This window comes from Ciconia boyciana, chromosome 7, assembly GCF_034638445.1.
Source record: "Ciconia boyciana chromosome 7, ASM3463844v1, whole genome shotgun sequence".
NCBI classification, from domain to species: Eukaryota; Metazoa; Chordata; class Aves; order Ciconiiformes; family Ciconiidae; genus Ciconia; species Ciconia boyciana.
The window spans coordinates 44,812,253-44,827,530 of NC_132940.1; the positions used below are offsets into that span (position 1 = coordinate 44,812,253).

The 15,278-nt window shown below is 37.7% G+C and overlaps 1 protein-coding gene across 1 annotated transcript in view; it reads left to right on the forward strand.

Annotated features, from left to right (window-relative positions):
* Positions 1 to 14,401, forward strand: part of CLSTN2 (calsyntenin 2) — a 233,384-nt gene extending 218,983 nt beyond the window's left edge. Inside the window, exons 10-17 of the mRNA XM_072868489.1 lie at positions 547 to 713; positions 4,233 to 4,381; positions 5,839 to 6,062; positions 8,803 to 8,973; positions 9,606 to 9,751; positions 11,192 to 11,315; positions 12,925 to 13,109; positions 13,801 to 14,401. Coding sequence (XP_072724590.1) covers positions 547 to 713; positions 4,233 to 4,381; positions 5,839 to 6,062; positions 8,803 to 8,973; positions 9,606 to 9,751; positions 11,192 to 11,315; positions 12,925 to 13,109; positions 13,801 to 14,010 — 1,376 coding nt within the window. The 3' untranslated portion in view covers positions 14,011 to 14,401. The remainder of the gene's footprint in view (positions 1 to 546; positions 714 to 4,232; positions 4,382 to 5,838; positions 6,063 to 8,802; positions 8,974 to 9,605; positions 9,752 to 11,191; positions 11,316 to 12,924; positions 13,110 to 13,800) is intronic.
* The last annotated feature ends 877 nt before the right edge of the window (positions 14,402 to 15,278 follow it).

The window sequence follows — 15,278 nt, forward strand, 5'->3', positions numbered from 1 at the left end:
ATATCCTTAGAGACAACCGTTTGTAGAGGGTGTGGCAGTTTGCTTACACAGAGCCATGACTTAGCACATCTAAGAACTTCAGGTAGTATGGTTTTTGGAGGAGAAAGGCAAAGGCTATGTAAGTGGTCTTGTAATAGAAAACTTGCAAATACAGTTTCTGTATAAATAAACGTTAGACCTTAAACATTTTTTTTAAATTTGTGTTTGATCACTTCAGTAATCTCATCAATTCATGTTTAAAAATGCCATGCTTCCTTGGACACAGGTTTGGGAAGCCATGTTTCATCTCAGAGTATGTTATCAGAGCTTTATAAACACATGAATACAATACTGGAAAAACACTGACAAGAATCTTCAAGATAGGCTGCTACTAGGTACCACCTGACAACCCACAAAGCAATTCCACTTATCACAATAAATGGGATCTCAAATATACTTGGCTAAAATGTAGTAAATGCTTTAAATGTGTTAAAACATAAAGTGAATTTTTAGATGTGTGGTTTGTGTATTGGTATCAATAATCATTTTATATTCTCTTTCTTGCAGGAGGTGAAGTCACCAAGCCCAGATTTGCTCAGTATTTCCATGGCAGCCTGGCCAGTCTTACTATCCGGCCAGGCAAAATTGAGAGTCAGAAAGTGATTTCCTGCTTGCAGGCCTGCAAGGAAGGTCTGGATATTAATTCTCTTGAGAGTCTTGGCCAAGGGATAAAGGTGAGGGATGAACTGACATCATCTTTGATAAAAATTTAGAGCTGATTTATGAAGTGGAGAGCCCAAGGTAGAGTATACACAGTACAAACGCACTCCCAGAAGCAATGTAATTTCCCATAAAGTCATGCAAAGAAAAAGCAGAACAGTAGAAGAGCTGTGACACTGCAAAGAAAAATGTTTCCATTATTGCAAAGCTAGATGCTCAGAAAGTAAGGCGCTGCTGATATTTCAGTGTCCATAAGAATTGCCAGGTCGTGTTCTCATGCTTATTTTGGTAGTTTTATTCCAAAGGTAGGTTGATTCCAAAGAATTACTGAATTTTGATCCCGAATAGCTTTAAAGCAATGGAAAGCATAAGTGGAATATCTTTCATCTAGAGGCAACTCCAAAAGAAGTCCCAATGCAATAGTATTGAAAAATAGAGTCTGTTCCAAGAGGAAAATGTTATGGGACATGAAAATTGGACAATAAAAAACCCTAAAGTCAAGAAATTAAAATTTTACATTTGCATATAAATCATTATCCATCTTCATTATGCATATGACTATCTTTACTGATATTGTAACACTTTTTCTGAGATTGGAGAACAACAGACAGAGGAAAATCCTGTTTCAATTGACATAGTGGCCAGATTGCTTTGCATTCATTAAGACAAATTCTGTTCTTTTGGATACATATGTAGGATCTTGACTATAACTTCTGTAATGCTTACATGAGATGCATTGTCAGATTCCCTTTACTGATACTATTATTAGATGACAGCGTTCTTCAGCCTAATCTGTAAACACAGTGTTAAGCTATTTCCTAGCACACAAATCACAATACCATCTTCCAAAGGAGCTGAGCTTCAAATTCAAACTGGAAAGATATTTTGGCTGCAGACTATGCATCCTGTGAAACTGCACGGGTGTTTTTTCATGTGTTGTTTTTCAGTGAGGAGGAGGATGGTGCTGTAATGCTTGAGCTAGAGCATGCAGTGGAAATGCCATGTACTACATTTTATTAGCTAAACATTTTCATTGTACAAGATAGGAGGCTGACCTGAAATACACTCAAATGTCTGTCTAGATGGTGAGTTGCAGTGGTGTAGTATAACTGATATGTTTTCTGAAAACAAGGGTGAAAAGGAAAATCGAAAGTGCAAAGGTAAGGAGGAATTTTCCTAGCTCTAGCTTTCACATATGAGCAAAACCCCCCAAGGAATTTTTTTTCCTTCATCCTACCAAGGACATCATTAAGAATTTCACATTGTTGCTTCTGCCAGCAAAATGACACGCTTATGAGTAACAGCTATTTTTAAAAGACAACGCATACAAAGAGCAGGTAGGATTTTCTGCAACGCAAGTGTATATGCCTACCAGTAAGTTCTTTGCTGGGATTTTATATGAATTAAAGCAGTGTACACTTGGTCCATGGTGCTTAAAAGCATAGTAATTCCTCCCCTGTTGTCACACTCTGAAACTTGACAATATTTGAGTAGTCCTGTTTCATGGCCTTGGAAAAAATGCCTACTATACCACCCACTGATGCTCCAGCATGCGTGATTGGCTTCCTTACTGTACTAGCAGTGCAGTGGGGAAAATGAAGATGAGGGATTGTTTTCTGCCTTTTCTTTCTTTCACCAAACTTCAAAACATTTTCATTTTCTGAAATACAAATCAAGCATAGTATTTTTTTGAAGTTACTCTTTTCATTTTTACATCCTCAGCAAGCTCAACAGTCAGTGCAACAGGAGGAGGCAAAAACAAAAGGAGCAGTCAGAGATAGATTGTGGAAGGGTTTCTTATTTGGGCTGACAGAAAGAAGCTCCGATGAAAGCAGAACAGTTGGCACCTGACCTTGAACAGAAGATTAATAAAGAGAAAGGGTTTCTGGTGTCAAAAAACCCCATACCTGGTCTCAGACAAGCATGTGTGACAGTTGCACAGATGATAGGTTCTGTGTGGCTATTTACATGGTGCTTAGCAGATTCAGTGTTGGCAAACTGATGTTGGAAGGTGTTTCTGCGGGGCACGTTGGACTTATGAAGCTTCATCCTTTAGCCACCTAAGAAAGAGCAATGCAACTGTAATACAGTTTCTGACACATTACTGTTAGAGTGGTTTTTTGTCTGCAGCCTAATTTTCAGATATCTGTAACAGCTCTCAGAAACACTGTCTATACTGTCGCTATTTTTAGCCCTTTTTAATGAGAAAGACAAAAATGGCTCAGAGTAGGGCTTTCTCCAGTCCCTTTGGCAGCATTCCAGCTGTTCTGGCAGCTGAGCTATTAAGTTAACTAGCTAGCTAGAGTCTCCTTTTGCTAATTTTATTCTCTACTACTGCTAGCTTATAGAAAGGAAAAAGAAGTGTATGCAGGCTGTGACTCATGTTAGTCCTCCTCTTTGTTAAAAAATACCCTTCAGTGTGTTATGACCTTCCTGCACAAGCTTTAAACCCAGTCCTCCGTGTTTTGTTTGACGGACACCCCTGTGCTTCATTCTGTTCTTCACAGCCTAGCTGCTCATTTGCTTTTTAACCTTTCTCATTGTAAGGAAGCGTAGACAACCATTGTCTTTATATAATAGAACATGTTCATATAATCCATATCCAGCTTTGGGAAGGGACTGCATGTGAGAGAAGGGTGCGTTTCTCTCTGGTTTGTGCTGACAACGGTAAGGTACAAAATCAAGGGGGTTAATCTGGTTTTCTCTGCAATGCAGATGGTTTGCTGAACCAATAAACAGACAAAAAAATGGAATCAGAATGAATTATGATGAAGATAAAATCAATCATTTTCTATGTGAATATAGTAGCAAAATTTCTTGGTCAGCAAGACTGTTTCATGTTCAATGCAATGGACTAGAGAAGGATCAGGGCTACAAGAATAGCCATTGACTTTGCAAGGTTTGTTGGCTCAAATGAGCAGCTGGCTTTGTGCAAGTAGCAGCTTCATCTTAAATCATGACACCCTTATTGATCATGAGACAGAGAAAGGAGAATCCCCTTTATTGTGTCTGACATTAATGAAGATGTAGGAGGCAAATGTTATAATTGTTTTGTTCATTCATGTTGAAATATATCTCACAAAGATAGCCCAGGGTAAAACCAAACAGAAAGCAGGAAAAAAATGCTTCTGCATGCTACTCTGGTTTAAGCCAATATTTTTATATGGGGGATATATTTAACCTAAAAAAAATTACATTGTAATAATAATGATGACAGTAAGTTAAGGTTTTGAACTCTACAGCTGCAGAAATAGTATCAACAAAGTTGATAAGGCTGGGCAAAGTACAGCAAATTGGGATTAGTTTACTATAAAATTAATTATAACAGTAGTTATTCAGATATTAAATAGATGACTGATAGGAGTACATGTTTTAGGGAACAACATGTAGATTCAGCCAACAATAGCTACTAAGAATTTTTTTTTCTTAAATCATTAGATTTTAAACTTATGTCTTGCAATATTCCTTAAAAATGTCTTATTTTGTACTCTGTACCTGGTACCTTAAATACTAATTATATGCATTTCCCCTAGTATCACTTCAATCCTTCCCAGTCAGTCCTTGTCATGGAAGGAGATGACATTGAGAATATAAATCAAGCTCTCCGAAAGGTCTCATACATCAACTCTAGACAGTTTCCTACTGCAGGCATACGACGTCTCAAAGTCTCATCTAAAGTCCAGTAAGTTATACTTCAGCTGAACTGATTAGATTAGGAATATTTTTAATGAATTACTTTTTTCTTTGGACATGTAAAAAGAAGAATTTTGGCTAAATTACATCACTAAATCATACTTTTATGTTATTGAGCATAAAGGATGAATTTAATTTACTTTTATGCTGATTTACATTGTGGTTTTCTTTTGATATTGTCCTTTTAAGAAACTTTTCTTGTTAATGTAATTTACTTGCATTCTGTTTATAGTTTGGAGCATACAGTCTGGACTGAACAGTACTTGCATTTATTGCATTCTTATTTTACTGTTCATTTTAAAAAGTTATAGTTTCTTCTGAGATAGCTAGAGCCATGACTTTTTAAAGCCAGGCCTATTACATCTAACAGACGACCTATCTGCAAGAACAGTATTTGTAGCTATGCTTGAAATAGTCTTTGTCTGTCTGTATCCTTATATGGCTGTCATCACTGAAATACTGGTGTGGGGTGTTAAACAGAAATCCGTGTCCTTCCATTTTCGTGCAACAATAGTGACAGAACCTGCACAATAATGTTTACCATTCTACATAATCAAAGAGCTGTCTGCCACTCCTGAGCTCCCCTGGGGTACGTCTCTGTTACAGCAAGTTGTACAGTGCAGCGAAAGCAGATCTGTAGACTGAAAATAAACACCAGTTCTATGAACTCTCAGCTACTGCGTGTACAGTTCTTACTAGAGTACTCAGTTTAGTCTAGTGCTGTGGGCTGACCACGCTAAGTGTTTGGAGAGCATCTTCTGATGTAGTTTCACTGGAAGCAGTCCAGTTTGCACACTCCAAGGCTGGCCCAAGCCTTGTGCCCAGATGAAGTAAGGTAGAGTTTGTCAGGAGATCCACTTCCAAAGCACAGTGCTGATTCAGACGAAAATGCCAATATAGGCCCCTTTTGTCCCCAGTAAATACTGGGGGGTGCCAGAATGAGTTCATGATGCGTCCAATTTAAATGGATAATTAGGCCTTTTTATTCACACGTGACAAAATAACCATATTATATTCATTAGATATTGCTTTGAGAATTTAATGTTAGGTTTACTTAAGTCAGTTGTTATCATCTAATTAACTTTAATTTTTTTTGACCATTGACTACTTTGTGAAATGTCAGTTAAACATCAAAATATTATTCTTTTAGTGACCTTACTAAAGATTGAGCAAACAAATCTGTTTGCTAAGCTGTCCCTACATAATTTCAGTAGTTTGAATGTGAGGGGGGATGAGAGAAACAGAGCTGTTACTGTTACTGCTGGCCGATGTACACGGTGGTACAGACGCATGTCCTTATGTGTGGCAATGTCAAAGTATGGAATAGACTGTTCCGAGACAATACAAAAGGATGAGAGCCATCAGGTGGGTTTTGGGCAGCGCAAGTGCCACACACCTCTGATGTGCAATGTGTTACGTGCAGTTAATTAATAATATATTTTTCAGATGTTTTGGTGAAGATGTCTGCATTAGTATCCCAGATATAGACGCGTATGTAATGGTGTTTCAGGCCAATGAGCCCAAGATTACAATAAGTGGGATGGACCACTTTGCTAGACCAGCTGCACAATTTGAAAGTGAAAGAGGTGTTATTTTGTTACCTGACATCAGGATTGTCAGCACAGTCACTAAAATGGAGCATCCAGTGGACTTAAAAGAACATGACAGAGGTTTGTGGATTTCTTTTAAATATTATTACTTACTCTGTAGCACAACCCCTCACATTTTTTTAAAGGATAGCGCAAACAAGTAACACAAAGGAAGTCACTTCACCCAGATTAATTTAGGCAATGTTAGGCAGCAGAAATGTGTACTGAAGACATTCAATTAAACACATTGAAAAATGTGTTAAATAGTGATAGATAGTATGTGCTTCAAAAAAAGCAACTTTTCCATTTAGTGTCTTGCCTACTTGGGAATAAATCCTTTCTGCTCTTCTCTACATATTCTGTTGGATAACGTATTTTCATTAGAATCTCTCTATTTGTAACAGAATTTTGTTAATTGTACTGATAAAGTGGAAAGCAGAAGTTGACTAACAGTTGGAGTTTTAGTCTGTTCTTATGCTTCCAGCTCTGCTAGTGACTTGTGGGTGATACTTGAGAAAGTAATCTTGTGCCTCAGTTTCCCACCTTTATAATGTAAATATAATAATTTGCAAATATTTTTTTCAATTATGACAGTTTATTCTAATGCTGAGCAATGTGTGTATTATTATTCGACACTAGGTGGATGTTCAAAAATATAAATAAGGTTTAAAATAATTGTATATAAAGGAATCTTCCTTTTGGATGTTTGTGTGCAAGGTAAATGAAAAGCCTAGTAATCTGAGGAATCATTCTTTCTCGTCCAATATTTGTTAGACGAGAATAAGCAGCATCTAGATGTACGTCTCTTAAAAAGATAAAATCGCTAATGATGTGCAAGTGTAGGGGCATGGATTCCCTGAAGTCATGCTTTGTAATAATGCTGCTTATCACTTGCCTGAAACTGCATCTGTCCTCTGAAGGCTGGAAAATGTCATCATATCATAATATCAACTGCATACAATTACAGTATGTAAAAAAAAAGAATTATTGCATAGAAAAGAGTGATCGTTATCCATCACTTGAGACACAATGCATGTATGACGCTCCATGTGTCTAAATGGTACGACATCTTCAAAACTGTTCAATGAATTAGGAACTACTGCCCCCCAGTTTAGTTCATAACTTTCATCTATCCCAGTTTTTCCCAATATGATTACTGGCATAATTACTGTTGTAGCACCTTGTAACCTAAAAAGCCTGAGTCTCACCTTGAAAAGGAACATAGCAGCATTTCTTAAACTACTGTTTCATTCCTTGAAAGTCAGGCACCTCCTAATGTGCCATCTCTTGTATATTTCCACTAAGAGTAGTTAAAATGGATAGATAATAATTGGCTTTGGGAATAATTGTGTTTTGCAAAAGATTATTGAATTCTAAGTCTCAATTCCTGCATTATAAGCAAGAATCATTATTTCTTTCAGCCCAGATATTATCTGATAAAGGCAAAGACAGCCATAAATCTTGACTATTATCTACCTATGGCTATTTTTGCACTTATCAGGAATTTACATAACTTGATCATCATGACTGTAGCAGAGATGCACATGGCAAGGCTGAGGAGGCTGATTTAGTCACCGTGTAGTCCCCAGTCACAGGACGAGTTAGGTCTGTCTCTCATCAAAAGCAGATCAGGCAGTTGCCACAAGCAGCAGCATGGCTATGGCTCTGAGGCCTTACTTACCTGCAGAGGGCCCCCACAATGCCAATACATTGCTGCTTGTCCTGCCTCAGTAGAGAAATCAGTGGGACCCTGACAATAGCTGAAATTGCTGCCCCTACCTCTCCTGTTTGCCCACTGACAGCCAGAGCAGCAAAGCTGACCAGTTCAAGCTTTTCCCTTGCTCTGCAGCCCAGCTCTTGCCTGCTCTCATAGCTTCCCATGAAATAGTCCAACTCATCAGCCTTAGCAATATTCAGATTTGCCTATCCTGCAAATTTGAGTTAGGTCTGCATTTTTTGACAAGCTAGAGCTGTACCTGGAGTTCAGATACTCAAATTCACTGTACCAAGAGTTGGGAATCTAGGGCATAAGACTTTTCTGTCTTCCCCATACACCCTCTAAAATGAAATTCACAAAATGGGCACTAAGTTCCAAGACTGCAGTCTCTGTGTCTATGGTACCCTCAGGGAGCTGGTTAAGCAGTCTTGCCAGACACTGTGCTAAGTTGACCAGAGAATTAAAGTATTAAATTGATATGCTACTCTTTTCCAGCAACAGAATTATTTTTGTAATTGTACATGCTGAAGGATAGTCAGTTTACAACTCAATTTCTCAAGTCACACAACGCAGGATCTTGCCGTTTATGATAATACCATGTTCTTGGATAGATAGCCATGTTCTTTGTAATGCAAATTCTTTATGGGCCATAGTGTAACTGAGAGAATCATCCAAGCATAGATATATTTGACGTGGTTTTCCAGTTCAGTTTTCCTTCAGAAAAGAATGAATGTGTGATACCAACTTGGTATCAATACAGTATTGAAAAACAGAATTGTTTACATGAATTTATTTCCAGGATCAAATTTCAGTTTTCTATGTCCAGTACTGTTCTTGAATGCCTTTTATTGCAGAGCAATATATTTTCTATATATCTCGCTAGGTATTTGTAGGCCTTCATCATCATAGCACCTGAACAGGCAAGACACTTCTCTTTTGATTTGCTTCAAGTATGCTGTATTTAATATCGGCAAAAAACAATTCAACCATCTTTGCAAAAATTGAAAGCCCTGATGCAAAGCATATAAAATGACTGAACTGTTCTGTGATCATTTATCTTAGTTTCTTTCTTCTTTTTTTCATGTATATACCATGTGTTCACAGTCAATAAGCCAGTGGTATTAGAGGAAATGCTCCACAACTTGGATTTCTGTGATATTTTGGTCATTGGCACAGAACTGGATCCTGAACAAGAGTGTTTAGAACTAGATCGCATGGAGCTTCAAGGAAAACATCTAGATGCCACAAATTCCACAGCAGGATATTCAGTCTATGGTATGTTCATGGACTTTGCTTTCCCATATTTCTTCCCACCAACGATAACATTATTGGAATGAAAGGACTAATTTGAAAGAAATTAGACAGAAATCTGTGATGTACTAGCTGTAACATATTCCAGGAGAGACTGTGTCTCAAAAACCATAATCACTTCTTGATATCTGTCTGTGCTGTGTTTATCCTTTGGAATACAGCACAGCTTTGTCTTGATCTCAGCATACCTCCTGCCACTCCCCAAATAAGGAAAATAACACCACTGCTTTCTTTAAATGTGAGGGGTCTTGTGGGACCATCACAGTGGAATGTGGGAATGAGGGGATTCCTCAGTGCTCCTGCACAGTGCTGGTAACTCATTGGCCATTTTTTTTGATTACTAAATAATTTATTCTAAATCTTTGCTGTTGTATTTGTTCTTCTCCATTATGGACCTACATTCATTTCCAAAAACTATTCTCACATAAGTTAGTATCAGCCAGAGGCTCTGTCAGGGAATATTTGATGCATTGCCATTTTCAGATCATTCTGCCAAATTTTGTATTTTCTGTGAACATTTGATTTCTCCTGTACTGCACAGAGGATTTGTTACATAGCATCTCTTTGATATTATTACTGCTTTACCACCATTTCAGGTGTGGACAGCATGCACAACTATGAACAGGTTCTTCGTCAGATTCGATATCGTAACTGGTACACTTCTGCCACCTTTGACAGAAAGTTCAGAGTCAAGTGCTCAGAGCTAAATGGACGTTACACTAGCAATGAATTTAACTTGGAGGTAAGCAGTCATTTAGTCAAGTTTTCTTTTCCAGCACTGAGGCTGAGCACTAGCTTTATCTTCAGTGACATCAAGTTTACTTTAAAATATATAAAATGGTTTACATGTTCTGGTAACTATAATCAAATAGAGGAAAAAATCTAAGTTCCATTCTAAAAGGAAGTTGACTTCTCCTGTGGGCAATGGGAGTCTCTCTATTCTGTGGCATATGTAAGGAGATGACCCTTCCCTTGAACTCCACTAACACAGAGAATTACTCCTGTTCAAACAGAATGGAAGTTAAGGTCATCATCGTTGTTTTTCCATGACGTAAAATCTCCTACAGTTCTTTTTGAAGATTTATACAGCTGCTCGAAAGTAAATCATTACAGCCTCATTATTTTCCTTAGATTAGTTATTTTTTAACTGAACCTGACATTTTATTTTCTGCAGCATTCACCTTTTCAGTTTTTCCAAGCACTACCCCCTTACAATACGTTTTATAATTTGTTCTTCATCAGATGGAGATCATTCCTGGTAATTTACATGATTTCAGATTTCTTTGAGGAAGAAAGTCAGTATATAGGTAATGAATGCATAGGATGGACTTCACGTGTTATATTCTCTTGGATCCACTACGCAGACATGGTCAGTTACCACAGGAATATTCACATAGCTCTCTTGAGCTTATGTGTGCTGGTACTAAGTCCAGTGCAGCACAATGGCTCAGGGACCAAGAACTACTGCTGATGCATCTCAGCAGGAATTGTGGACCTATCCTGAAGAACCAACTTAGCCAGCCTGGAAACCAAGTAACTACAGGAAAGGGCAGGACCTTCTTAGCAATAGGCTCAACACTTAATAATTGCTTCTGAAAGTTTTTACATGTTTACATTGTATTGAAAATTCTTTTCACCTTAGCATTCTGCAGCCCTGACAATGACTTCAGGGGTTTTGCTTATGACATAACTATCAGTAGGACAGAGGACTGATATGGTATCTTCAAAGAAAGTCACTCTGAAAGTAGGGACGCACGAAAAACTGAAACCTCTTTTAATTCTCTCTTACTGTTTTGGTTTTAAACTCAACGAGTTTGATACGTTCTCTGTCAGTGTTCAGAGTGACAAATCTCCCACTAACTTTCAGGGAACACCTAAAAGCTGATTAGTATAGAGAAAAAAAGTCATTACTTATCCAGACAGGTAAATAAAAAAAATCCTTTTCAGTGCCACTTCATAGTCTACAGCTAGAAATGTTAGAATGCAATTTTTAATGCTAGAAATGAGAAATATATTAACCTGTGTATTTTTCACTGGCATAAAAAGAGTGAATTTGGCCTTTAAGATCTATATAATAATGTTCCTATCTGCTGATGAACTTCATAGTTCAATGTAATGTATGAAGCCAGCAGGCTTGGAATATACACTTTTTAGTATCTGATCTATTTTTCTCTTGTGCCAGGTTAATATTCTACACAGCTCCAACTCCAACTTCATGGACCACGTAAATCATATGATAGTACAACCACAATTTCTCCAATCTGTCCACCACCCAGAGGGAGGCATAAGTGCTGTTCACAACTCAGGTATGTGACGACTTTACAGAGACTGCTCATGATTCTGGTATGTCGGTATTTCCCTTGTGATTCAGCCTGGTCAACAAATAAAGCCCTGAAGTCCATAGTTACAGCTTGTGAAACCTCACAGAGATCATTGCACAGGTATGAATGAAGGTAACATTGAATTCTCTTCTTTCTTTCTGAGGAGGTACTTTGTAATTAAACACTGGTATCCTTTTTTAAAGTCTTCATTAAAGGTTATGTACTCTGACCCACGTAGTTAAGAAAATGTCTTGTTTCTAGTGTTGAATAGTATGAAGGATAATATTTATGCTCATGTTGTCTTTGTACATCTGTATTTCTATGGCATATTAATTTCTGCCCACTCCTTTCTAAGCAAAAGGAATAAATGTTTCTATTATTTTTAAAATATATAATTGCTGCAGTGCTTCTGTTAGCTGCTGTCCAGGCCTCAGTCTGGAGCTCTCTGGAGAGAAGATAGGTCCACCTACCCATGTACAGGGGGCATTAGTATATATTAAACACAGAATTTAAATTGAATTTTTAGGCTATGTGAGTTGAAATATATACCCAAATCTGAAGCCTTTTCAATGATGTTGAACCCAGGGCAAAGATACCTGTTTAAATGCTGGATTCTGAAATCCTTTGAGCTGAATGATACATATGTAAAGAAGTAAAGCTGATGTGAAGTGTAGGTAGTTATAAGTAGTCATATACAGTTATGCTTAGAAAATTACTGTATTTTTCTGGGCACTGGTACAGACATTTTACTAAAATGAAACTGAATTTTTACAAAATGTACTATTGCAAACTAGTTGTCTCTACTTTAATATTGTTCTGATTTCAGAGTTCCATTCTTACAGGCAAGGCAAGATGATAAAATGGGGTACAGAACTACTATAGCTCCTGGAACTGCAGTACCTAGGTAGCACTTCTTCACTAACCTAATTATGGAGCTGATAATATAACAGTAGTTCAGAGAGATTTATTCCTGTGACTAGGTGGAAACAGAGGCTTCTCAGAGTGCAATAGAACACTGAGGAAAAATGTCTTGAATCCTCAAGAGTCTCCCAGGAAGATTGTAACACAGGCAAATAGAGTGGCAATGTGTTATTTTATTTCTTGGAGATTGAGATTTAAATCACAGTACAAGTGTTTGAAACCTTTGAAAATACAAGCTTTGAGATAGATATACTTTTTCTCACAAGTGAGGTTAACATCTCAGCTGTAATCAAAAGGGGACAACATGCAGGTAAGATAACTGAACTGTACTGCAAAAACACTTGTTCTGAAACTAATTGATTCGGCACTGATTGACTACTGTCTTCTGTAATAAAGTGGCTTAAAGAACAAATGGTAGGCATACTCACTTTTTAGTTATGATTTATAATACTCATTATAAGATATCTGTAAACACCATTCATGTATGCTCTGCCTTAGTAGGTGGGCACTTGTCAACACTTTCTGTAGTCCCAGGCACACGGCAGATGGCTATGCTGATTCTCAATCCAAAGGAAGAGGTGCTGAGGGGAAAAAATAGACAATGTATTTAGTGTTTAGTAGGCAATTTGTGCCACAAATATAAGCCCATTCCCTTTTCCACCTTTTGTTCCAGTTGTTCCAAGTGTGGCTACTATCGTTATCATAATCTGTGTGAGCATACTCATTTTCATCATAACCTTGGGGGTCTATCGAATTCGGACAGCTCATCAGCACAGCTCTGCAGACACCGAAGGAAGTAAAGAAAATGAAATGGATTGGGATGATTCTGCTCTGACTATTACCGTCAACCCCATGGAGGTACATAACTGAGGCACAGTATTATATCATGATACTGCCAGGAGTTACAGTCTGGGCTGGTAGCTTACTCAGCAGTGAGTTTTAAGACTCTTTCAATGTACGCTTGTTTAGGCTTGGCAGAACAGTTGTATGTAGGTACACTCAGGACCCCATCTCAGCTTTCAGCTCTACACACCATGATGATATATAATTGAGCACTTAATATTTGTTGTCATATATAATTACTAAATAGGATGGTGAAGAATTCTTGGGTACAACGCCACTTCCTCCCTATCCATATTTGCACCCTAGCTTCCCAAGATGATATAGTTACTTTAACTTTTTAATGTAAGCACTAATACACTAAAAAGAGGGGAAATGATCAGCAGTTCAAAGAAACTGCCATTGAAGGGTTAAATTTTGGCAGCTTGACTGCCAAAGATATTGCTTATTGACATTCCATTCTTGTTACAGTAGTTTTTTTACTATTTGCTACTGAATTGTATCATATTTGATGCCTAATAATCAGATAATGATGGAAAGCAGATTTTCCCAGCACGTTAGCATTTCTAAATACTGGAATAAATGTTTTATTAAAAGTATTCCAGTATTTATTCCAGTGGAATAAATGTTCACATTCTCACAGCCACTGGCTAGCAAGAAGGCACTTTTCTTCTACTCTCTCTCTTTGATTTCTTTAAATGTACTGTAGAAGTATGAAAAGCCTCACCAGACAGAAGAGGAGAGTGAGGAAGAAGACATAGAAGAGGAAGAGGAAGATACAACCAGTGCTGAATCAGATGAAAGTGAAGAGGAGGAGGAGGAGGAGGAGGAAGAGGAAGTGATTGTCCAAAAGGGAGACAAACAGAATGCCACCAGGCAAGAGCAGTTGGAGTGGGATGATTCAACACTCCCGTACTAACAGCCCTTCAGCCACATTGCTCTTTTGTAACAACCAATACAATGTTTTTTCAGAGTCTATGAATTCATTGACAGGATTTGAACTTCTGCTTGCCTATAACTGTTTTGCCTAAAATGATTGTGTTATAGTAATTGATAATGATAGAACTGACCCTTTTCTTACAAAGCCCAGAGAAAACATGGTACAAACATACTGGCATCACCAGTAATAAAGTAATCTAGAACTTGGTCTGTTAGCAAGTGTAGTTCTCAATTTCCTGTTTCTATACCACGGATATGTGACAAAAGTCCTGTCTCTCAATCCATAGAGGTTTTTGCCTTTGCTATTTTTTTCATACAGGAGAGATTTCAGCTTGTTATGAAGAATTACTTGTGTGGGTCCAAATAACAGTTGCCATTCGACTTCACACTCTTACAGGTGTAAAATATAATCCACCTTCAAACTGGGGCAGAGTTTTAGTGCTACAGGTGACAGACACTGAATTCCATTCGTCGTCTCATCCTGCCTTCTTGGATATTAACTGTCTTCTGCAAGGGAATATCTAGGACTTGACATGGGATGCATGTGTGCCTGTGTAGAACTGGACAGTGTGTTTTTCAGGCATGCTGTCAGAACCCTCAAGACAGGGATTTTATCCAACCCACCCATAGAAACGGAAGGGAGTTTAAAAAAACAGCAACAACAAGGGGCTGCTGAAGGTTACAAAAAAAAAAAAAAAAATTGTTCTGTGTCCACAGATTGAGTTATATGATCTTATGCAAACTGTAAATTCTAATGGGATTGATTTACTGAAAACCTGTAGAGCTGCTCATTAGTTATGGATTGAGCAATTTGCAGCAAATCGATGCTTTAAACCGTCTGTCTTGTAAAATCATTAGCTTGCTGTAGTATCTTACTGAAGTAGTGGAAAATAAGTGACTCCATTATTCCATAGCTATGTATGGTTGGGATTTAAACTATGATTTTACATGAGGAAAATGTTCCCTTTTGCTTTAGTGAATGCCAGCTGGAATTCCTGTCTGACTGTATTCTGTAAAACGTTATGCCCTATTTCTTCTGTACCCTTACCCAGCTATGAGTGGCACAAGAGAAAGTGATATCATACACAACTGTCAGCTCTCTTTTGTGCTCATAATTCTCCCTTATTTCTTCTTCCTGAAGCCATTAATGTTGAGAAAAGGTTCTATAAAGTAGAACAAGAACAAATAAAACCTACCTGGAACCAAAAGAAGTGAGAAGAAAAACTAAACTCTTAAGAGGTTGACAGA